General features: G+C 38.8%; 1 protein-coding gene across 1 annotated transcript; it reads right to left on the bottom strand.

Annotated features, from left to right (window-relative positions):
• Window positions 1–1,678: 1,678 nt before the first annotated feature.
• On the bottom strand, window positions 1,679–14,286 carry LOC142384654 (muscarinic acetylcholine receptor M2-like). The gene is made up of 4 exons (XM_075470951.1): window positions 14,175–14,286; window positions 9,447–9,673; window positions 8,367–9,224; window positions 1,679–2,719 (listed from the first exon to the last, which is right to left on the bottom strand). The coding sequence occupies exons 2-4, from the start codon at window positions 9,615–9,617 to the stop codon at window positions 2,399–2,401; spliced, it is 1,350 nt and encodes a 449-aa protein (XP_075327066.1). The 5' UTR covers window positions 9,618–9,673; window positions 14,175–14,286; the 3' UTR covers window positions 1,679–2,398.
• Window positions 14,287–24,751: the final 10,465 nt, after the last annotated feature.

Here is a 24,751-nt window from a genome sequence, read left to right on the forward strand (position 1 = left end):
AACCTTAGATTTACCATCATTATTATTTACACAGTAACATTTAAGAATGCACACTGTAGATTTTTTTTCAGACCCTTTCTTATGATAATTGCCATTTACTTGCATCAAACATAGAAGTCCTCCTGTACTTAACTGAGCTCACTGGTCATAATTAAGGTACACAGATCTCAAAGTCAATGAAGAGGTTAACAGAACTGTCCATAATTCCTCTTAAATCTTGTTGCCTTGCCGAACATTGGTCAGAGACAAAGAGTCTTTGTCTCCCAGGTAAGATGGTCATATAATCCAGTTCCTTTGTGGAAAACCTTACAGAGGGACAACCTCAGTTCCATACTCCTCCGATCAGGCCTTCATGGCTGTAATCAGACAGAAGAAATTTCTTAAGAGCACTTACCAAAATGCAGCTATATAACTCTCAAACTATGAGAGGCAAAATCTGGTGATCTATGACACAAAAATCAAATCCGTTTGGCTAAATTCCTAACAGCATATCTGGAGGAATAGGAGTCGGGGACTAGTCAGGATAGAGAGAAAGATGAATGCACTGTTAAGACCTGAAGCTCGGGCAAAGGTTTACATTCCAACTTGACATTAACCAGAGGCATTAGACCAAGAAAACACAGGAGTGGATTTTGAAAAACTATTTAAAAAAACTCTTGGTGTGGCCCAACTAGAAACCAATCAGAACTTAAATGAATACCCCTGCAGAGTCATGAAAATGGCTGCACACTGATACTTCCCACCCAACCTGGTTTACCCTTCTTTGACAGAAGATTGGGGGTTGTTTGGTGAAGCATGTCGAATGTCACCACACACAGACGAAAGAAGAAAAAAATCCTCTCTCACATAAACAACTGAAACGTTTTATTTGTTGGGCCTTTATTTGAAAGTGGGTTGACGGGAAAGAGGTCAGACAGAGAAGGGAATGACATGCAGCAAAGGCCCACAGGCTTGGACTTGAACCGAAGCCGACGGCGCTGAGCTTCAGCATGAGACAGCTGCTCAACCAGTTGAGCTCTCTGGCATCCAACAATTTAAATGTTTAACAAATACATGTCGCAACAGTGCAAAGTGCACAGCTAAAGTTTTCAGGTTTCCCCAGCTCAGCTTCCAGATTGAAGAGTATCGACATTGTGCTTTTTAAACCAACAGAGGGCGCAATGGTTGTGCAGCCAGAGAGCTGACACAAGAAGCACTTTCTGCCATTTCCTTCCTAAGTGTCAGAGATGTTTGAGGCACCCTGTTAAAAAGGAAGGCTAAGAAAACATGCTAATTATGCTTCCAGTCATTAGTTTGACACCTACCTTTCTATCATAATTATGATTCAAAGAACATTTCTACCTGAAGTGTAAAAATGTCAGTTTTACTCGCCAGAAATATGTTATTAGCTCTGCTCCCACCTCTAAGTAGCTCTTGCTCTCTATCCTAGCCAACTTTGTTTTTACATGATCAGTCTAATTTAGTAAAACCATTAACACAGTGAGTCTCTGTAATTAATTTTCACTTTGACCAAAATGAGAGTTATGGAGCGTGGGGATCTTTCCTAGAACATCTTAAATAGAAATCAGGGAAACACATGACATGAAGGTTATGCAAAGGATTACTGAGGAATGACACAATTGAGATAACAATAATTATTCTCTTTTTTATTTACAAAAAACATGTAGAAACAGGAGACGATATGGACAAATATCACATTTAGAATAATTTCACAAAATCACAGAATATAGATGACATCAACGTCAGATGTCAGCTTAATACGACTGAGTAAATCTAGCTAGAGAAGAAACATGCACACACACAAACATTCCCATAACATACATCAGTATACAGCTGCTAATTCAATTTTCTGGTAATTCAGTTTAAAGACCAGGTTTCATTCAGACCGATATGGTGAATCCATCCCATTTTACAGCTTAGTGTTGACTCTAACGCTTTAGTTAATACAGTTTTATCAACAGTCCTTTCCTCTAGTATTACAATTACACTTCTACACCACATTCACAACAATCTTTAACACAGGACTGCACAAATGCATGTTATGTATCAGGAGCAAAGAGGAAAAACACTTAAAGTAAAATTTTAAATAACAAATCGATGTACTTTGTCACAACAGTCAGTGAAGCTCAATTATGTCTTGAGAATTATGATACAGTGCAAGGTCTTTATTGAAATAATTCAAAGTTAAGTATTGTGTTGCAAATATAAAACACATGCTCTCTCAGTGGAAGTGAGAAAAAGTTCCTCCACTGTAAAAGAATAGTGCGCAACAAGAACACATCTAACCTATTTTTCACATATTTTCCATATTTGCTTCTTCTTATTTTACAAGATCGATCACATTTTTTTTGACTCCATCACTAAATTAAGTGTGTATTTGCGCCCTGTATTTGTGCCCTCAACGTGCACGAATGTTCTTGTACTGGCACAGAAGCAGGTGCTTGAAGGTGTTTTTGAAGGTGGTGTTGCAGAGGGCATAGCAGGCAGGGTTGACGGTGCTGTTGATGTAGCAGAGCCAGTAGCCGATGGTCCAGAGGGTGTTAGGGATGCAGATGGAGCAGAAGGTGTTGATCAGGACCATCACGTTGTACGGCGTCCATGTGGCAACAAAAGCAACCAGGATTGCCATGATGGTGCGCGTCACTTTTCTCTCCCTGGAGGAATTGCCTTTCCTTCTCCACTTCGCCACGACATTCTCACTGACAGCACGCTTTGTTACCTGGAAAATGAGAGATGAGGAAGAATTAAGCTCTGTTAGTGTTTGATAAACTGCCTTGACTTTGTGGCAGTGGAACAGGCTGTCAAAAAAAACACCATTTTGTATGTAAAATTTAGGTCCATGTATCAGCAAAAATGCAATAATAATGCTGGTAATATGCTCTCATTCTGACAAAAGAGTGTGAATATATCAACAGTTGTGTTTTCATCACCTTAGAATTAACAGCTACTATCCAATAACAGTCTGCATGTCCTGATCTTTGCCACTCTGCAATGTTGCACCACCTTACTAAATGGATCCCCCTCATCTTTTCGAGAATCTGACACCTAACTGGCTGAAAAATTCCTCATTCGTTTTACAACAAAACTGGAAAATATCTGAACTCAAATAAAGCCTTATTGTTATTTCAATTCCTCTGGTTAATTCTCCCTTTTTTTTCAACAAATGCCCTCCTCAGAATTAAATTGTCTCCCGTATGACCCATATCCCCCACAGTCATCGCTCTTATCTTATATTATTTTCATATGCCTCTGCCTTATTTCCAGATGCTTGCAAACATGCCCTAGTTCATCTACTGCCAAAGAAACCAAAGTTTTGACCTCTTTATTTTTAGCAACTACGCACCAAACTCCAATTCAAGGTTCTGGAGAAATCTGCAGAGTTGTTTTCATTTCTGAATGATAACAGTGTTTTAACTGTTTCTAGTCTGGTTTTAGAGCACTTCACGGTACATAGACAGCACGAGACAGCAAGGTGACTAATGACCAACTGATGAGTGCAAATAGAGGACACTGATCAATTTAAATTATTTTAGATTTAAGTGCTGCCTTCAATACTGTTGACTATAGCATCCCTCTGCATCGCCATATCTCTCTTATCTCCCTTTTTGGTCACTCTTAATAACCTTAATTCCTTAACAGCACAGCTGATCTGTGGCTTACCACAGGGCTTAGCTACTGATTTATCAAATCAAATTTATTTCAGAATTTTTGGAAACTATGGGAGGGGGGGGGGGGGGTAAATTCACGCGGCGTGAATTTGTGCGGCGTAAATTTGTGCGACTGCAGATTTTATTTTATTTGATTGATTTGCACACATTCATTCAACTATAACAAAAAAATACACAATAAAACACAACAAATTAAAAAAATGGAATGTGTGCTGGAGATGTCAGAAACCCTTGTGGGCTTATAAGGAAACCTCATCTTGTCATTAAAACCCAATGATGACAATTGTAATAGAAAATATTTACAGGTTAAAACTAAACTTCATGAAAAATATGAATGGATCATATACAGTGAGTACTTATGCCTTTTTGAGAAACTTGAAAAGGTTTTCCTTGATAACAAAGGGTGTGGGAAGTACACAATGAGTTCAGGAACACATCAGAAGTGGTTTGGTGTTGATATCTTTAAAAACAAGAGAGCTATTACAAAATAAAAATCTAAAATGGAATTAACTATGCACACTGAGTAAATATTCTACCTAAAATGATTTTTCTGGAAACTAAAAGACTGTGAAAGCTTTATAGTGAGTTCACAAACCCATCCGAAGTGGTTTGGTGTTCATTGGCTGATTGGTGCGGTTTTCGTGTCGCTATTACAATTACAAAGCCGGAAAATAGGCGAATGTCGAATATAAAACCAACTTCACCCCGCTCCGCCTATTCGGGATGGTTGAACCATACATGCGGGACAGATGAAACACCTTATTTTAAACAGAAACTATTGAGCTTACTATTTTTTTAAGCAACATACCGGACAACATACTAGTGTACTCGTCATTGCTCAAATTTCACATTATTTCTCATAATATAAATAGGTCAAAAAAATATGTTTGTCAACGAAATCACGATGATTACAGCTGATCTTTACGCACGCGCACCCACTGATCTATAACGTGTGTCAATCGCCCCGACAGCGACTAATAACACATAAACCTTTTTTGCCACTAAACTTCAAAACTCTGACATTGCACACTTTAGGACATGTTTAATTACTAATTCACCTGTTGTATAGTAATATTGGTTGGTTTTCGAGGAAATCGCTGTGTTTCAAACAATTGGGATTCGGAAACTATGGCGGCCAAAAGGAAACTATGGCGGGCCGCCATAGTTTCCTCAATGTATGGGAAACACTGTCACATTTCATTTACAAAACAATTCAAAGTGCTTTACATAAAATAAAAGCATTGCAGCAGGGAGTGTAAGAAGCATTAAAAATACATAAAAGAATATAAAGAGAAACAAATAAAATAATTTAAATGAATTTAAAAACAAGCAACAGTCCAGATATGTTCAAAGATATCGTGCAGATTTCATGCATAGACACATGAGAAAAGAAATGTTTTTAACCTGGATTTAAAAATATCTACATTTGGTGAAAGTTTAATCTCCAGTGGCAGTTTGTTCCACTTATTTGCAGCATAACAGCTAAATGCTGCTTCTCCATGTTTAGTCTGGACTCTGGACTGGACCAGCTGACCTGAGTCCTTGGCTCTAAGAGCTCTGCTGGCTTTATATTCTCTGATTTACAAAAAGTTATGCACACTTTTGTCTATTCTCGCCTTGACTGCAGTTTTTCACAATTCTCAGATATCAGTCAGGGCCAGAGGTGTCAAATAACGAAGTACAAATACTTCGTTACTGTACTTAAGTACACTTTTTAGGTATCTGTACTTTACTCCATTACTTATTTTTCTGCCTACTTCTGACTTCTATGTAAGTATCTGTACTTTCTATTCCTTACATTTTCAAAACAAACAGCCTCGTTACTCTTGGCTTCAGTTTTTTTTTTTTTTTTTTTAACTCTTGGCTTCAGTTTAATGTTTATATATTTCACGTCATGTGCGCCATACAATACAGATCAGTGGTGCCATCCACACCTAGTGAGAACGAGTGTAATTGGATGAATCATATAACGTTTTTGTCTTGACTGTCAGCTATGACAAAGGGGGGAACGTGCGTGTGTATATCTTTTTTTCTTTGAATTTTTCAGGCAGTAAGACTTTTTTTTTTTTTTTGATGGGACGAACATGAATACCTCACACGACCTACCTCTTGAATACTACCTCACGTGTAATTAAATTCCAATAAAGTTTGAGAAAGAACATGCTCCTTGAGTGACTTTGTCTTTGACAGAAATGGTTTTATGATTGTTGTCTTGGGCCACATGTAGAACTAATGAGTTTTCAAATTAAGCTTGCAATTCATATAGTGGCATCTACCTTTTTGTGTGTGGGTTTTTAAAAAAAACATTTTTAATTTTTTTTTATTTAAAGGTTACTTTATACTTTTATACTTTAAGTAGGTTTTGGAGCACATACTTTTTCACTTTTACTTGAGTAAAGCGGTCAAGTTGATATTTCAACTTTTACCAGAGTGTTTTTAAACTGCAGTATCTATACTTCTACTTAAGTAACAAATGTGTGTACTTTTGACACCACTGGTCAAGGCTCCCTCTGTCGTCTCCAGATGATTCAAAATGCTGCAGCTGGACTCATTACTGGAACAAAAATGCATGAATACGTCACCCTTGTGCTTGCCTCCCTGCCTGATTGATTTATCACTTTTTTTCTAATTCATCACACATTTTAGGCAATTAAAATATGATCAAATCAACTGGGAAGCTAAACAAGGAAGACATGATCAGGCTGGATCTGTACAGTCACTGATAGTGACAAGCTAAGCGCAACAACATCACCCTGCACTCTTTGGATTAGTGAACAATTAGATTGGGTTGCTGTTATGAATTACTATTGTCTAATAAAGGGTATCAGTTAATTTTGTTTGTTCATAACTCCAGGTGGCTACTGAGTTCGGGATATTCAAAGTCACGTCTGCAAGAGAGACTAAGAGAAGATGTAACCCAGTTCTACATCCTTTGTTTAAGGAGATATTACATGATTATGAAACAGTGCACATTTTACTTAATTATGTCCCCAGATGCTGGGAAGCAAACTCGATCTTAGTTCTGGTGACCTAAACCCACTATGTCTCTTTTAAGCCAACGTCACAACCTTTATTGCAAAATATATAACTGAGATATGTTATGAAGTAGCGTGGTATCCTCAGTCATGTTGGGTCACGTAACTTTGCAAAGTTCCAGTGGTATTTAGGTGCAAATTGTGGCACATCGTAAGTAGAATACAGTGGGGCCAAACCTCTGACTGGTCCTGTGAATACAGTGAAATAGAAATGGATTTGCTCTTTATTCGCTAAAGGTGTTTTTTCTCTGTAGAGATAAAAGTGTAATTCTGTGAAGTTACAGTGGTTATAAAGACTGTGAAGGTAAGTGTTGCTCGGTTACATGTTGGGACGGAGTGAGGAGTGCTCTCTCTATTGTGAGTCTGCCACTGCTGTTGCTTCATTTAGTTTTGGTTTAAGTTGGCTACAAATTTGACCAAAATCATCAAATGTGGCTGAGAAGGGAGCGATAAGAGAAAGAAAGAAAAAAAATTGACTTTGCCAAGAGAAAATGTATTGTACTGCACAGGAACAACATGCATCCATACACTAGACTGGATTACTGATCCTGATGCACCACTTCAGCTCAGATTTCTGCACATTGCAAATCATGTTTTTTGTTATGAGTGGATGAACTTTGCATGAGTCTGTTATTACAAATCCAGCGCCAAGCTCATGAACAGTATTGCAGTGATTGGATGCAAGATGTGCTTATTTACAAGCTGGTGTTTTTGCATTTATTAAAGAAAAGGAAATATTGCACTTACAAATGCATTCAACTGTGTGTATGTTTTATGGAGATGCAGTCAGTTGTTGTTAACAGTCACTTTAATCTGAATATAGGTTTTCTATAATCTTGGAAACATTTGGGATAATGTAACACATAGTATATAGTGTAGTTCTTGTTTTTATTAATGTTATTCTGAAAATGCTACTTTATATCCTTAAGTGCAAAAAGTACTATGACCTCAGTGTCAGAATGCTGCTGTCCTTAAGATTACAATGTTAACATCCTGAGGTGGGATTTTAACATCTAAGTTTTTCACCTTAATTTCTCCGACGAAGTAGGTATTTTGATGAAAAAGCAGACAGATTACCACGGTTACCTCAACTAGTAAGAGAGTGGAAAAAAATCAGTTATAAAAGGGTTATCAAAGGTTATAAATTTTTCATTTTTAAGTGGGGTTGGGAGGGGTATGTATGGAGTAGTATCTTACCCTCAGTAGACATTCATGAGAGCTCTCCCATTTTAAAGAATCAGGAACTCTGACAGGGGAAGTCAACTTTAACAAATACTCAAAACAGGGAAAGGAAAACCAACCAACCAACCAACCAAAGAGCGATTGCTTGTAGAATGGCTGTGCACATATATTTCTTTAACAGTTGATAGGTGCACACGAATGTCTGCCCTAAGTTTCTTGGCAATCCATGCAGCACATGTTGAGACGGGTTGCTCATAAATACAGATATTGATCTCATTCAAACAATTGTACAAACCTTGGGACAGATCTTGCTACAGTGAGTTACTTTTGGTTGGACTGAAGGTGTTGGCTGTGTATTGCCATCCCTTCATCTCTATGGCTTAGAGTACTGCTAGCTACAAATCTAAACTCTTATTTTGTGAGACTTATTGTTTTTAGTCATGTGAAATAAAATACTGAAGTTTATGATAATCAAACTTACCATCAGCAGAGTCCTTGCCACCATACTTTGTCTGTCAACTGCTGAGTTCTGCGGGGGTGTTGGCTGTGTTTGATTTTTTCCACCATTTGAGCCCTTCCGGGATGAAACAGGGCCTTCAGTGTCTTTAGATGTCGAAGCATGGACAATGTCTGTTGTGGAATCTGCCTGCTCTACCTGTTCTTCCTTTTGTGGACCACATCCGTTTTGCTGCTGCAACATTTCCTTCTGCCTCCCGTCTCCAACCCCTTTCTGAGCTTGTTTTGTTGTGACGCAGTTGTTCTCACAACCTTCCTCCTGGCTGTTAGAGTGAGCTTCTGCCAGACTGGTACCTGAGGTCTTCCTGCTGTCCTTCCTCACCCGGCTGCGGCTGGCCTTGGAGATGCGCCAGTAAAGGTGGATCATGATGGCCACTGGTAGGTAAAAAGCTGTGATCGCTGTGCCAAAGGTCACCGCTGGGTTGGAGAAGAACTGGATGTAGCACTCATCTGGCGGCACGGTTCTCCCACCTACAATGAACTGCCAAAACAGAATGGCGGGGGCCCATAGGATGAAGGATAAGACCCAGGCTGCTGCGATCATCAGGCCAGCCATCTTAGTGCTGCGGCGTGCTGGGTAGCTGAGCGGCTTGGTGACACAGAAGTAACGGTCAAAACTAATGATGAGCAGGTTCATGACTGAGGCGTTGCTGACAACATAATCAACAGCCAACCATAGATCACACACCACTGCTCCCAAGGGCCAGTAGCCAATCACAATATAGACAGTATAGAGGTTCATGGAGCAAATGCCAATAATGAGGTCAGCACAGGCAAGGCTGAACAGGAAGTAGTTGTTGACGGTCTGCAGATTCCTGTTTACCTTTAGAGGAACAACACAGTAGAGCAGACTGTCAGATCCTAATCTTTTTTTGTGCAATGTGATGTGTGTTCCCTCATTTCTATTAGATTACCTATCTGCACAGAGATGCACATGTTTTTTATCTCTAAGTCAGGGTGTGCTTTTCAAGGTGTGCAGAGATGGATGCTTGAACTCATTAATCATGAATGATTGAAAGAAAAAAAAGAAAAAGAAAACCCAAACCTTTATTGAAAGCATGACCAGGATGTTTCCAACGACCGTGATCAGACTCAGAGATCCAGCCACCAGGATGATGAGCACTATCTCCACGGTAGTGTAGGGGCTTCCAGAGAAGAGGCTGATGTTACTGCCTCTGCTGATGTTGGTGCTGTGGGATGAATTCTGAGTATCCATTCTGTATGATGTCCCTCTCACATAGACTTCAGGCTTGAGTCATGTCTGCGCAATCCCTGACAACAACAAAGATTTTGGAAGAATCAGGGTCTTTGTATTTATTTATTTCTCTATGTTCGTGATCACTGATGCAAAATCATGTGTAGCTTTCAGCTCGTAAACCACTGGCAGGTGTTTGGGTGTTTAGTGCCAACAGCAAGGCCCCGATGAGCAGAACAGACAGGTGTGAAAAAAATAAAGGCTGCAGCTGGTGTGTTTACAGAAGCTTCTTACACACTAATGTCAGGAATAGCAAAACTGGTTCATCTTTATGCAGTGAAATCATCCTATTTAGTATAAATGACTAATAGACGTGATTAAACTGAGTCAGATGTTTGCTTCTCTATTGAGTAATATTTTAGGTGGTCATGAAAGGCGTAACTTGTAAAGTCTGACCTCACAGCATTGATAAAACCAGGTAACGAGGGCACCTGCACTTCAAGGATCCATTCAAATATTCAGTCAGGCCTTGAAAGTCACAAAATGTTATTTCAAAGCATCCAATCTGTGCATGGGAGCTGGTTAAAAAAAGTGGGGGAAAAATTAGATCCTTCTTTGGGAAACTGTTGAATATGATGCCTTTGTGTTTGCTTTTGTGTTTTCCAAATAATCCTTGATTGAATTGTGGTTTTGATGTTAGGTCAGGACACATTCTCTGAGGCTAAAGAAGAGTAATAAAGTCTGTGACAAGAAAAAAGAAAGAGTTGTTTTTTTTTTTCTTTGGCATTGGAACTGCATGTTCTGTGAGTTATGAAAGACTGTTTCACAGAGCGTACAAACAGATTTCCACTGGGGCCACCCACACTCAAAATCCAGGCACTGACGGTGCTGTTAGGTGCAATGGATAAAAGCATCTACTTAAACATTATATGCTGCCCATATGGAGATACCTGCTCTTTTGAATTTCTAATGGATTATGTATTTCAAAATTACCCCTGGCAGTCAGTCAACAGCAATCATCTTTTATTTACACTGTTAAGTATGATTACAGCCTCTGTTTTGTTGAAAACATCAGGATTAGAGTTGCAGCAAAACAACATGATTATCTGATGCATTCTGATCAGAAAATCAATATCAATTGAGACCGTGCGGGTTGGTGCTTACTGCTAAAACCCTGTAAGTGACTCCATTAGGCCACATGATAAGATCATACTGTACCTGAGAGACAGTTCCTTCCTGCTCTTATAGTCACATGAAACTTCATTACAGCATCTCTAACTCTATCACTTACTCATCTAAGATTCATTCTGGGCCTTCTCTGTCACAGATAAAAAAAGAGCTATGTCTCCATGTGTTTGTGTGTCTAACACTTTAGTTTAGCTCTACATCTCAGGACACAGCCTGTAAAATCAGGTGAGATTATTAGTAAGGCTGGTACAGGTGTAGTAATTTAGGGTCTTCTTAAGGTTGGTGTAAGAGTTTGAGTACATTTTCACTTGCACTTATTGGGTTTTAGTACAAAAGTCTGGTCACACAGAAACATCGATGCATCTCATTTTTGGGTATTTAATCAATTTGCACTAGATTGGTAAAAATAATTTAGGTGAAGCCTTTAGTTCAGGATCAGGGTCACAGTTAGGCATAAATCAGTGTTAGTTATTCAAAGCTAAGGCTTGAAGGGATTCATTTAAGTCAGTGAGTTAACTCCCACTCATAAGTGAAGGGACAAAGTGGTCATTTAATTTTAAAGTCACAATGCCACGGAGTAGAAATACTAATTTACAGTAAAAAATATCACGAGAATGCTCTTTGATAAGGTAGATGTTCTTTAAGTAAGGGAAGTATGTTAACAGTAAGTCTTCACATTTCATAGAATGATAATTTGTTTTGTCTGTAAAACTTTTTTAAAAAACGTCCGCAGACTTGAAGCATATGTGTAAAAAGTTTGAATATAAAGGGTTGGAGTTGGCTTGCATGAGATGAGTCAGCATGACCACGGTCACAGTCGAATGGTCTTTTTCACTTTGGATAATTCCTAATGGGGTGAAATGACCCAGATGTTCTGCATGTAAGTGGCAACCATAATAGGAGCTAATGAAATTCTCTAAATGCTTAGGAACAATGCTCCAATGCTTCCTTTCTTATCTCCTTCAGTCTAGGATCCTCCAGACTGTTCTTCAGCAAAGGAAGGGAGGTAACGCCTGCTTAAATTTAAATTTTATTTTGGTGGCAACATTCGAAGCAGCATATCATAGTTTTGTAATCCGATTAGAATCAGCTAGTGGCACACCAGTCTCTGTTTCTACATTATTGAAACACGAATACATTATATACAGCTGCATATGTAGAACGTGTAATACTTAGACTATCAAACTTCGGATATTTAGGATTTCTGACTATAAATAGTAATGGGCAGGAATGTTGTTCAGCCTGATGTAAACAAGAATAAAAACACATGTGGTAAAATGTTAAAAGAGCACTTTTTATAGTTCATCTTTATAAATGGGTAGTTTTACTACAGCAACCCACGTCTAGTTAAAAGATCATTTGGAGTCTTTATACACTGTTGCTCATGTCCTCATGAATTTCCCCTCAAGTCTTTTCCAACCTAACGATGTTTGTTTTTGATGATGAGTGGATTTAAAACCCATGTATCATTGTCATCTCTAAGTAAAATAACTACATGAGATATCCAATTTAAGATTTTTGTACACCACACCCCTGTCCTGTAATTCCAGCCTGACCCTACACTCACCCACCTTGACCTGAGCCAAATCTTACACTACTTTGAAATGTCAACTTTTACGTTGCATTGAAAGTGATGCATGGCGGTAATGCGACCTGTGTTTTTTAAATGAAAGGGGAAAAATATTCAAAATCCACACCAACCCCATCATTTCAATTGCTGCTGCCTTGGTGCTTTACTGTTATCACTGGTTTTTACTGTCTATTTAGCTGCATCTTTCTGACTTTACTTCATGTTCGTCAACAACTAGTTTATAAAGTCTGTCAGGATGGTGATACTAATTCTGAAAGTCTGCTAATTTGCACTCTATACAGGATAATAACAAGCTGTCAGAGAGGCTTGTGTGACGTTTCCACGTGATGTAGCATATAGGCTGGAAACAGAGCAGAGATTGATGCCTGCTCACAAGCTTCTCCTTACTTTTGCTCTCCATTCACACTAATAAGACCTACATTACTGGACCTCCCTAATTGGTATGCAGGGCTACTGGAGAGAGTCATACAGGCAAGCAGTATTTCTTTGACAGGCACAGAAACATAGTAATTAGATCCAGCAGATGCAGTCTGCAACAGCTGTACCGGTAATATGCCTCAAGGATATAGGGGCACTTGCCTGGCTGGGTGAGCTTGCCTTTAAAAAGTCTGTATGACTTTAATATCATGAACAACAGTCTGTGGTAACAGGCAGATGGGAAGATTTGTGCAAAGAGACAAGAGCAGGTGTGGACACACAACTGGGACTGCAGACGTTACACAAAGCACACAGATGCATCAAAGTGAGGATTTAACGACAACGTGGATCAAAATGTTTAAGGGTCCAATTCAAAGATCTTTATCTCATAAAAGTATTTTATTATGTATCCTATTATAATTGTATCCTATTTCATTATGTATCCAGGACAAATGTGCTGTAAATGTGTAACAACATTTCAAATGTTTGAACAGATAACGTGTAAATACACTTTAATTTTACACTTTACACTTTGTTTAATTCTATTAAAAACAGAATTTGGCTGTTGGGAAATTATTAGGCACCTCATGTTATTGCACGAGATATTGAAAGCAGGTTAGATTTCATTTCCGAGAAGTATGTCCTGAATGTGAAGAGTGGGAAATTTCACAACAGTCTGAGCTCTGGCCTCACACAGTGGTGTAACAACCAGAGAAAAGAAAAAAGAAAAAAAAGCTGATGGAGTTAATAACAGCATTACCATAATACAAAGAATGATAAGATACAGCAAAGAACAAGAAAACCAAGGGACACATGAACAAGCAGGAAGAATTTTTCAGTTGTAGAATATTTCAGGAGCTGGATATTTTAAATTTGCCTCTTAGACACAAACTGTGTTAAGCATAATGAGGGGGATTCCTCAGGACCTGGGATACTGGGGAATCCAGAGGCAGGATCTGGTGCTAATGGCTCACTGAGGCCATTCAGCTAAGAACAGAAATGAAGATTTGCATTTGTAGAGCAGTCTCATGGGAACCTCATAATTAATCTAAACCTCTTCAGGAAGTTCAGCGAGTGTGCGAAGGGTAACGTTTCAGTCAGTGTATTGATGTAACTCAGTATGTTTCTTGATCTATGTCCCATAGTTTCTTTTTACTTTCATATAATATCATATATCATTTTGACTCGTAAAGATTTTCTCGGTTGATTTTTTTCTTCCAAGCAGGTTATAATAAATAACACCATGGTTATTCTCGTGAGAATCCAAATAAAGGGGAAAAAAGTAGATATTCTTTTTGTGTATTTACATTTTGGACAGACATTAAAATCTGTCAATACAGTTGTTCCATAAGTTAGGGAAAAGATCTTAAAAGTGCTCTTACCTGCTTCAGTTTGGCAAAAATCCAAAGAGAATTGGTATTTTACCTTGTCCACAGGGAATGACTCAGACGAGCTGTTTTTGTTTTGTCCATGCTACTCTCACCTCTGCCAACACACTGGTGCGGAGAGAGAAGCAGAAAGTAACCAGACGTTGATGCTGCTCCTCCTCTGACAGGAACCAGTGTGTGTGTTTGTGTGTAACAGAGATTGACAGGCAGAGCAGGGAGGGGTTGTGGGGGCTGTTAGTGACTGTTGTGCTGAATCCCTAAAGCTAGGGTTGCAGGTTTGAATAAACAAGAGACCGACAGACAGGGACACATGTTTGTCTCAGGACCCTGGAGAGCACTAGTTTCTGCAGCACGAACATGCCATATTCTCCTGCATTATCAAGCTGCGGGCAATCAAGTGTAAAGGACGATGAATGGCTGTTGCATGAAAAAAAAGAGTAAAGCTCTATTAAAATGAGGACAAAAGAAAACGGTCACCCTGTTTCTATGATGCTGCAGGACGTTAACCTTTAAGACTGTTTTGACCTTTTAACCAAACTGGTGACGCAGTCTGTCCCAGTTGGTAGATGACCTTACTTTGATGGAGTTACCACCGAGGATATTGGTACCTCTCCATAAAATAATATTGCGAATGATGCCAAGAGCGTGCCATCAAACAGGCCTGAGATGGGAATGTAGCAAGCATGATTGCAATGAGAAGTTCTGAGAGGATCTTTTAGCATGTCTTGGTACAGAATGAAGCCAACTTAATCAACTCTGTTGTGTTAATTGGCTTCTCCACATTTTAAATTCACTACAGGCACTGTGATATAACATCACATAGGTCTTACATGGTCAGTCACTTATTTTGATGTAAAGTTCTTAGAAAACGACATCTTTGCATCCATAGCCATGAGCTTCATGTCTGTTTCACACAAATCAATACCATATTGATCTGTATATATCTGACTCTGTATCCCTGGGGGACAAAAAGGAATCTACATTGCCCAGATCATCGTCGACTCTTTGTTAAGTCTAATCTATCAACATTACAGTTAAATGTACGGAAGCCCTAAACGGCCATAGACACATACATTTTATTCCATCCCGTGATTTTCCCGTGATAACGAGATAATTTGCCTCCGTTTTCTCGTGATAACGACATAATTTTCCTCCGTTTTTTCGTGATGACGAGATAATTTTCCTCCGTTTTCCCGTGATAACGAGATAATTAATTCCAGATCTCGAGAAAACAATGATCGTTTTCTCGAGATAACGAGTTAATTTACCGATGGTTCTCGAGGCCACTTTTTCTCCCCAGTCCGCCCCTGTGTATATGTGTTTATATGTATTTCTGGCAAAGGTGTACCCATTTTTAGCCCCCTTTCATTGAAAACTGAATAAAGTAGCCTATGTGGAGCGTTTGTGTAACAATTCTGCTTGTGAAAATGCACAAAGTAAATCCCGCTGGTGTGACAAGCATTTGAAGAATGGAATCAGGTTTAACACACACCAATCATGCCGATATCGTTTTCTCGAGATAACGAGTTATTTATCTCGTTATCTCGAGAAAACGATAACGGCACCTCTCGTGCATCATTTGGTAACCATGGAGACGGCCTGGTCCGCTCAGCTGGTCACTGATGAAGTTGACTATATCAGCAGGATCACTTAGGTGTAAACGCCTATTGAGCTGCAGTCGAGCCAGCCGTCTCCGGCTACCTTATTCAGTTTTCAATGAAAGGGGGGTCAAAATGGGTACACCTTTGCCAGAAATACATATAAACACATATAAACAGGGGCGGACTGGGGAGAAAAAGTGGCCTCGAGAACCATCGGTAAATTAACTCGTTATCTCGAGAAAACAATCATTGTTTTCTCGAGATAACAACATATAATTATCTCGTTATCTCGAGAAAACCATCAAAAAAAAGTTTATACGTACCACGTCCGCTCTGGGCTTCCGTATAATTGAATCCAATCTATGAAACACTGCAATGAACCAAGTAAGTATGAGAAAATGGAGACTTTATTGTGCAATAATACTGACAATAAAACTGAGGTTGGCTCCAAGGGCAGACTGAAAATAAAATCAAAAGAAAGTACATTCATATGTAGTCTCACTGCTCCTCCCAATTGGAGTTTCCTCTTGTCATATTTCCTGCAGTCAGTGTCAGGATGATAAAAAAGAGGCAATCCTGAATACATTTAAATGATTGATTCAAATTCAAGGATACTTAAAATTGTCAAAAAACAAAAGGAAAAGGGAAAAGTTAAGATTGCTAAATTAAAATACATTATGATCAGTAGATTAGTAATCCATTGCTTTTTGAAAAGAGGTTAAAAAGATTAAGAGGATTAAAAGACGATCTGTGTTTAAAATGCTGTCTTATTTAACTTCTTTAAAGGGATAGGTCGCCTCTTTTGACATGAACCTGTATGACATCCCATATTATCAATATCATTTATGAACACTGACTTACCCCCCGCTGCGTCCTGTGAGCCGAGTTCCAGCCGAGTTTTGGCGTTGACGAAGGTTGTCCGGTTAGTTTGCTAGGGTCCCGAAAATAAAGCGTCTTGCTTCTCGAAACAACATGCGTTCAAAAGAGTAATACATTTGCATTACAAAATCCTCCCTCCAGAAAGAGTCAGACCTCACATCGCTTGGCGCTATTTCTCTCTTCCTTCATATCACTACGAGCTGTGTAAACTGTGCAGACCGAAGAGCAGACCGAGCAGTCCCCTGCTTCTGAGCAAGAAACACCGTAACAGGTGCAGCTATCGCTAGGTGGCTGTACGCATTGGTATGAAGGGAGGATTTTGTGATGCAAATGTATTACTCTTTTGAACGCATATTGTTTTGAGAAGCAAGACGCTTTATTTTCGGGACCCTAGCAAACTAGCCGGACTACCTTCGTCATCGCCAAAACGAGGCTGGAACTCGGCTCACAGGACACAGTGGGGGGTAAGTCAATGTTCATAAATGATATTGCTAATATGGGATGTCATACAGCTTCATGTCAAAAGAGGCGAACTATCCCTTTAATGTTTTTGGGAAATGCAACTTAAATTAAAATATGCCGTGTTTGCTTGTTTACATAAGTTTCACTTTCTTTGCCGTAAGTTTTGAGTACCAATTTGTGATCGGAGGATCTGTTCATGATTGCTAATGCCTCGTTCGAACTGCGTACGGAACGTGTGGCTTACGTTCGTCCATTACAACATTGGACTTGACTGAAGCTACTTTGTGTCCGTGTCGTACTTCTATTTCTCCTTTTTCAGGGGCGTAACATCAGCATTTACAAGAATGAAAGCCATTGTTTCTCAATTCAAAGCAAAAATCAGTACCCCTTTACCCTGTTTCCTAAATATATCATGATTTATGTGCTTACCATACATCATTATTTTTTGTCCTTAGGCTAAGTTAAAAAGATGAAATTGATAACACCTATCCTCTTTGTTTACTTCACTGAGTTTACTTTAATTCATTGAGTAAATTGTGGTTATAACATATTTCCATAATGTTCTATATTGTCAGGAGCAATTTTAGGTATTTCAAAAACAAGTACACACTGCCTGGCCAAAACGTCACCACCTGGTTTTAACAAGTAAAAAGGTACGAACCTCCCACTGAAATGCACTGCAGAGACAAATGTTTCAGTCAACAGGTTCTTTAATCCGAACTGATGCAACAGTTGCAGTGAGTAGCTTCTCATTCCTAAACAGCCTTGTTGGAAGACCCATGCTTTCAAATAGTCATATTATTGGTGATTGCTGAAACTAAAACTGGGTTAACAACAGTCCAACAGATTATTAAAACCTGGGAGAATAGTACTGAACCACCATTTTTGAGGAAGAATTGTGGTCCAAACAAAATACTGAAAGATCAGTCGGAAATTACTTAAATATTTGGTTAAATCACTAGTAGAACTCACAGCCATGTTTAATAGTTAAAGTAAGAGCATTTTTTTACACACACAATGCTAAGCAAAATCAAGGTATTGGAATTATACAGCTTGCTAAAGCCTTAAGAAAACCATAGTGAGAAAATACGAAGAGTTTGCCAGGGAGCACAAAGATTGAACTCTAGAGCAATGGAGGAGGTCAGGTGGTCTGATAAATTCAGATTTAGCCTGTTCCAAATCATGACTAGTACCTTCTGTACTGTACAAACCAGCGAGGATAGTAGTATGATCTAGGGTTATTAGAGATGGCTGGGTCTAGGTTCAGCAACATTCTGTGTGCAAAAAATTAATTAAAACCAACCCCACTGAGAATCTTTGGGATGTTTTGCTGAACATGGTACACAGTGATCTAATTTTCCCATCATCAATACAAACATACATACAACTCTGGAAGGAAATCAATATCATGACATTGGATAAGCTCACTTAAATGATAACACAGTGAATATGTGTCACAATCAACATAATATGATTTACTGTATTATTGGGAGCATTTCTAATTATCAGAAAATTAGTAGCATCCACCTTGATTAATATACAATGACTTCTGATTAATGCTGGTTAATTATGGTAAAATAGTTGAAAGCATCTTTTTTTTTTAAAGTGATCAGACCATTTTTGGAAAACATACCTCCAAATTCTTGCAGACAAGTTGAGTGTAAGATCAGAGGAGAGACTAATTCCACCTGTCAACAGTAAATATGGAGATGCTATCCAGCTTTGTGACACATTTGGTGGTAAATCATAGTACGATGCTTTTTGTTTTATTTGCACATTTTAAAATGATCGTTTCAGTTTCAAATGATCCAAACATGTCCTGCAATTTAAAAAAACACCTCCTGGTTTTGAGTGACAAATGCCCACAATTTCAGCAGAAATCACCACTTATTAATCTCTGAGAGCTGTACAGATCTCTACATTGGTCTTTTTCTTTTTAAGATCTGATGGCTATAGCTTCTACAAGCACTCACATTACAAACAACAGAGCAGAAAACTGTTGTTATGATGCTTCCGCTGGCCAGTGGCTTGTGTGGTCTCAACTCCTCACAGTGAATGCATAATTTATTAGGGTTGTGTCTGGTCCAAGCCTACCATTGGCGATTACTTTGCATAATAACATCATCCAAAGGATTCTGCACACAAATGGTGTATATACATATAAAAATTTGCTGGGTAAAGATCTATATCATCTTCATTCTTTTTGGTTTTGACAGGCCACATGGAAAATGTTACATACGGTATTCAGATGCCCACAAGCCTGCCATGCATTCATGAAACTGTTCCGAGTTGAAAGGAGGACAGAAAGAATCCACGGTGGATGAATTGCTTTAGGGCTTATTGCACAACGCCATGTGTGATAAAAGATATTCATATACAAACTTTCACTGCCCACACATCTTTCCTTTGCCTTCCAGATCTTCCAGATCTCACCAGCCTCACCTTATAATTTCAGATAATTGTTGACATCTTAGTTCTTCAAATTAAAAGATAATGTTCAAAAGTTGTTCTCTGCCAATTGTACAAAGAATGAAAAGAACAGCACTGAAGCTTTTACCTCTTCTCTATATGAGGAAAGGCCCAATGGCTGGAAGAAAAGTGGGTCATTTAGTTTGAGCCCCAGCAGCGGTTTGAGTAAAGAGGGCCATACACACAAAGCCAACACTTCAGACAAGACAGCCATGCATTTTTTTTTTAAATTTCTTTACTGATGCGTTCAGTTAATGACAAGGATGTCATTGTAAAGCTAAGAGTAAGAGGATGAGAGAAAAAACGCTCAGGCTCTTCTTTTATTTGCTCACGGCCTCTGTATAATTTTATATCACATCGTGTGCTGATGGTGTAATGTTGATTTTCCGTAGACATTTACTGTAAGTCTCTCCCAAGCCTGAAGCAAATCGTGACTTTCTAATCTCCTCTGATGACAAAGACTGGTGATGATTCATTATCGTGTCCAGGTGCAGTTGCATTTTAGGGCCACTTGGACTGTGGTCAAGTTGCTGTACCTACAATGATTCTTCCCAGCTTATGTGTCTTGTGCACAAGTCACGACAATATGCCCAAGATATTTAGTTTTCTCTAATAATCTTTAATGCTTTTGTTGATATAAATCCATTTTTGCTTTTCAGGTCTTCAACACATTTCCAAAAAAGTTGTGAGTGAAGCTTTTACCACTTTTTATAGTTTCCATTCTGTTTCACAACACTTAAAGACTGAGGATAGCAAGCGATGAAGTGTTTCAGGTGTTACATTATATCCCACTCTTACAGTAAACAGGCCTTGATGTGTGCAACAACACAAAAATTCTAAATTCTCCTCACATTCTTTATTGGGTACTCGTATGTTTTTCACACAATTTCCCCACACTTCGCTTTTAATTACTGTAAATAGATGATGACGTAGTATGATATGTCATGCGTTGCTGTTCACCTGAAGTTGTATTCATTTAATTTTAAGACATAATAAAAAACAGATTATTTTTTTTATTTCTATTTCACATGTCTGCAGACTTGATTTACAGGACTGATCAACAGCTACCAGAAGACATTAAAGAGCAGGGTCACAGCAAATGTTGAAAGCAACAAATAGGATAGATAGATAGACAGATAGATAGACAGACAGACAGACAGACAGACAGATAGATAGATAGATAGAATGAAACTTAAGGACTCACAGAACCTTACTAAACCTCTCTTTTTTGTCCTCTCCCTCTGTCAACATTTGCCTGCTCTCACATCTTCTTGTGACTGTTCATTTCACGACTCTGCCGCCACCTGTAGGACAGATGTCTGTCTCTTCATCAGCTCATCGTACTGCTTCTGCCTCACAGGCGCACAGATCACTGTCATATACCAGACAGCGTGCTTATTGTAATAATGTATGGACTATTATGGAAATTGAAGCACACGGAGACACCTCTATGTAGATTGTCCTCTACTTTTATTAGCTCTTATTATTTCATGTTGTCTATTTGAGGCCCAGCAGGTTGACAACATCACAAGTGCCAGACTCCACCTATTGTTTGGAGTCTTAAGGCCCATTTATGCCCTACGTTAACTACGGAAACGGACGCTTTCACCCGGTTCCGGGGGGCGTTTCATCCGTCAGTTTGTCCGTAGGTCAAGAGCTTAGCAATCCGGTGAGCTCCGGGCGAAACGGAGCAATACCAGAGGAATTCGTGGGGGCAGTAGAGAGTCAGGAGCGTGTTGGCTCCGGAAGTTATGGAGGAAGAAGAAGAACGAAGAGTAGGAGATTAAAACATTTTAAGATTTAAAAATGCCAGGTAATGGAGGAGAGGATTTGTGAGATGGTCAGGGGGTATTTACATTTGTATGACTGCAACTTCCTCAATTGACGCCATGTTTCTCAAACCCGCGGCCGACAATGACTCAATATATACCGCCCTCTAGAGGATTTCTTACGGACGTGCGCAATACGGACGGAGGCATAAACAGAAGCTCCGGGAGCAACGTATGGACCGGACAGACGAATTTCGTCCGGTTCCGTAGGGCATAAATGGGCCTTTAGACGTGACATACATCACACTTACCATTCACTGTGTTAGGAGCGTCTGTGTGAGTTTTGTGTGTGGAAAATTTAAAGTCCACTGAAAACCAAACTAAATCATGAAAGTGGAAGTGATTCAAACAGCCTGCAGGTTTATGCCAAACAAAATGATAAAGTATATGTTCAAAGCAATCGTATATCTATATCCTACAATGTCTTTGTTTGTGTGATGATTAATTCACTCTAAGTCTATTCTATTGTTTGATTCTGTGATTTATCTTTTGAATGTTGATCAATAAAACTCAGGGATCACTTACAGACCTTTGTAATCAATGGAGCCGCAAAGTTGCTATGGAGATGATCATGTTGTCATCAAGTGATATGGGTAAGAGGCCTGATTAATGTGGTTGATGAGATTAGGGTAATGAATGCTTTTCCTACTGAGGGATTGTTCTTGGTTGGTAAGGAACTACTTGTGAATACTCTCCTTGATCTGTTTCTGATCAAGAGTTTGATGCCCTTTCAGTCCATACTGTGATGGCTTTGTGACATTTACAGCTAACTGCTGCTGAGGTAATTATCTAAGTCATGGCAGCTAACTATTTAGTATTTAGAACACAAGCATTTGTCCCTCTTACCTGGAGTAACAGTCCTGGATTAGGACATAATTAAAAAAAAAAAAAAAGCTATTTCTTCTTCAAAGGCAGTCTTAAGGTTTTATTTTTATCAGGTCCTAATAGCCAGGATCATTAAAAAAAAAAAAACACATACAAATTTAAGCCCAGGTCTGGGTAATGTGATTCCAGGTCACATTTGGGCTCTTGTTTGCTCATTGATCTTAATCCTTTAATGGCTGCACAAAGAAAAGGAAATAACTCTCAGATTAAACTGTCCACACCTAATGTTCAAATTAAACTTACATCTATGGAACCTCTCAGGTCAGTGTCAAAGAATTGTTCTCGCCTGATTATTTATTCATGGCTCTTTATTTCCTGTAATCTTTAAACTCAGAGAGTGGGCTTACTAAGAATTAGATCATATATAACAATAGAAAGTAACTGTTTTTCAGCTTGTTATGCAGCAAAGAGGTTTGCATGCCATATACACACTAACAAGTCCCCTGATCTCGGTGGAGCAAAGGGATAATCAGAGTGCTGACGAGCTGCTCTGTCGTCTCACCGTTCATCTCACTGTTGTGAGGCTTCATCACTTACAAGGGTCAAAACATATCCTGCTGCCTGGGGGTGCACTCAAGTGGTGGTGCCATAGCAACAATGATACACATCCCTCTCTAGTCAGAAAAAAAAACACGCCCTCCTTTGAACTCCAGACTTGTGCTTTTCTGATGATTATTAAAAAGGGTTTTGTTCTGTTTACATCTGTCCTGAACATGCAAAGAAGCAAAGAGCAATCTTTCCATGTTCACTTAGTGTGGAAAAATGATGGTACTAGTTTGCATGATGTTTGGGCCATCTGCAAAGGAAATTGTATGTAAAGTGAGGAGATTAATTCAGACCACATGTCAACCCTTTCCCATCTCATGTACACATAAATCTGAGAATATGATGGTTTACTTGGGGTCAAACTGATTCTGATTATATGGAAAGAGCCTGAGGATTTACTCTTATTTTCTCTGTATTTGAACAAAATCCAGGCATAATCACAGAGTCATTTAAATATCTGGCCCATAAAATAAACTTGCGCAGATTCATTCACATCATTTAAAAACAAAATTTTCATACACTGTTTATTTTAGATGTGTGGATATCAGGTGCTTTGGCCCCAGAGCTCATTTGAATTCATGGATGTGGTCACCGGCAAAGCTCAACCACAGGGTGTAACCCTCATTTGGGAGCCTCGACTTATCCTTCCACCACCCAACAGCAGCACAGCAGGTTTTTGCCAACAGAGCAATCACTCTTTGGATTCAATGTTGTTCATAACTCTTCTAAATAATTCATTACTAAATACATGCCTTAATTCAGAGCTGTTTCATTTGTAGTGCTGCTTGTCGTGGTCCCTGTCTTTTTAATGTGCAAAATTTACTGTTGTAGGAGGCTCTCAATTTGTAACCTTCTAATTGATTATCTTGATGTGTCCATGCTTGTTCCAGCTTTTTTCCTTTCTTGTCCTTGAGAAATATTGTATTCTTAAGGCTCATATTGGATCTTAAATGGATGTAAAACGTAATATTATAATATAAGTCATGTTAAATAAGGAGATGGTTGTGTGTCTTGTTTGTCTCTATGTGGACCTGTGATGGACTGGCGACCTGTCCAGGGTGGACCCCGCCTCTTGCCCAATGAAAGCTGGGATAGGCTCCAGCCCCATACTTTCTTTGATGTGTATAACTATGCGTTTCTGATTTTTCAAATTTTAAATATTTCTCTAAATATTAAAGCATTACAAAGCATTTTACATCATGCAAACACATTACGGAGCTCTCGCAGCTCATAAAAGACTTGCATTGCAAATCCGCTCCGACAGCATGGGTGTAGGGTGAATTGTATTCAAATCTAAAATTTTGTGTTGCACAGACTCATCAAACAGCCATGAGCCATTAATTACAAATGATCTGCCTAAACTGTCACAATGTTGTCTGCTCAACACAAAAATATATAACATACCTGGAAAAGGCTGTTATTTTTAAAACATGACAAGAAACTAAAAACTTCATGTTTTTCCAAACATGTTCAACAAGTTGGGAACATTTATTTATTCATGAAAAGAGAAGAATGTTGAGATTTTATGAAAGATTAATTTCCCTGATATAGATATAAAATATTCAGGGATGAGGCAGAAAATCAATATCAGTTGGGTGATCTTTGCGTTCTTAGACGGTGCTGCAGTAAAAAACCTTTGTGGAAATCACTGCATGGATTCAACAGCACCTCTGAAAACCATCGTAAGTGAACAAAGTTTTTGATATATCCACAAATGCAAGTTAAAAAACATAGCAAAACAGCCCTACTGCTTTCTCTGGGCCTACGATCGTCAATGGACTGAGATGAGAAAAAACTGTCTTGTTTACTGTCTTTTTATTATTTGAAAATAATAGACGCAGCTAGTTGTCAAAGCACAGTTCAAAAGCCAGTATTTGGGTAACTTATACATCTGTGAGAG

This window comes from Odontesthes bonariensis, chromosome 7 (genome assembly GCF_027942865.1).
Source record: "Odontesthes bonariensis isolate fOdoBon6 chromosome 7, fOdoBon6.hap1, whole genome shotgun sequence".
In the NCBI taxonomy this organism is placed as follows: domain Eukaryota; kingdom Metazoa; phylum Chordata; class Actinopteri; order Atheriniformes; family Atherinopsidae; genus Odontesthes; species Odontesthes bonariensis.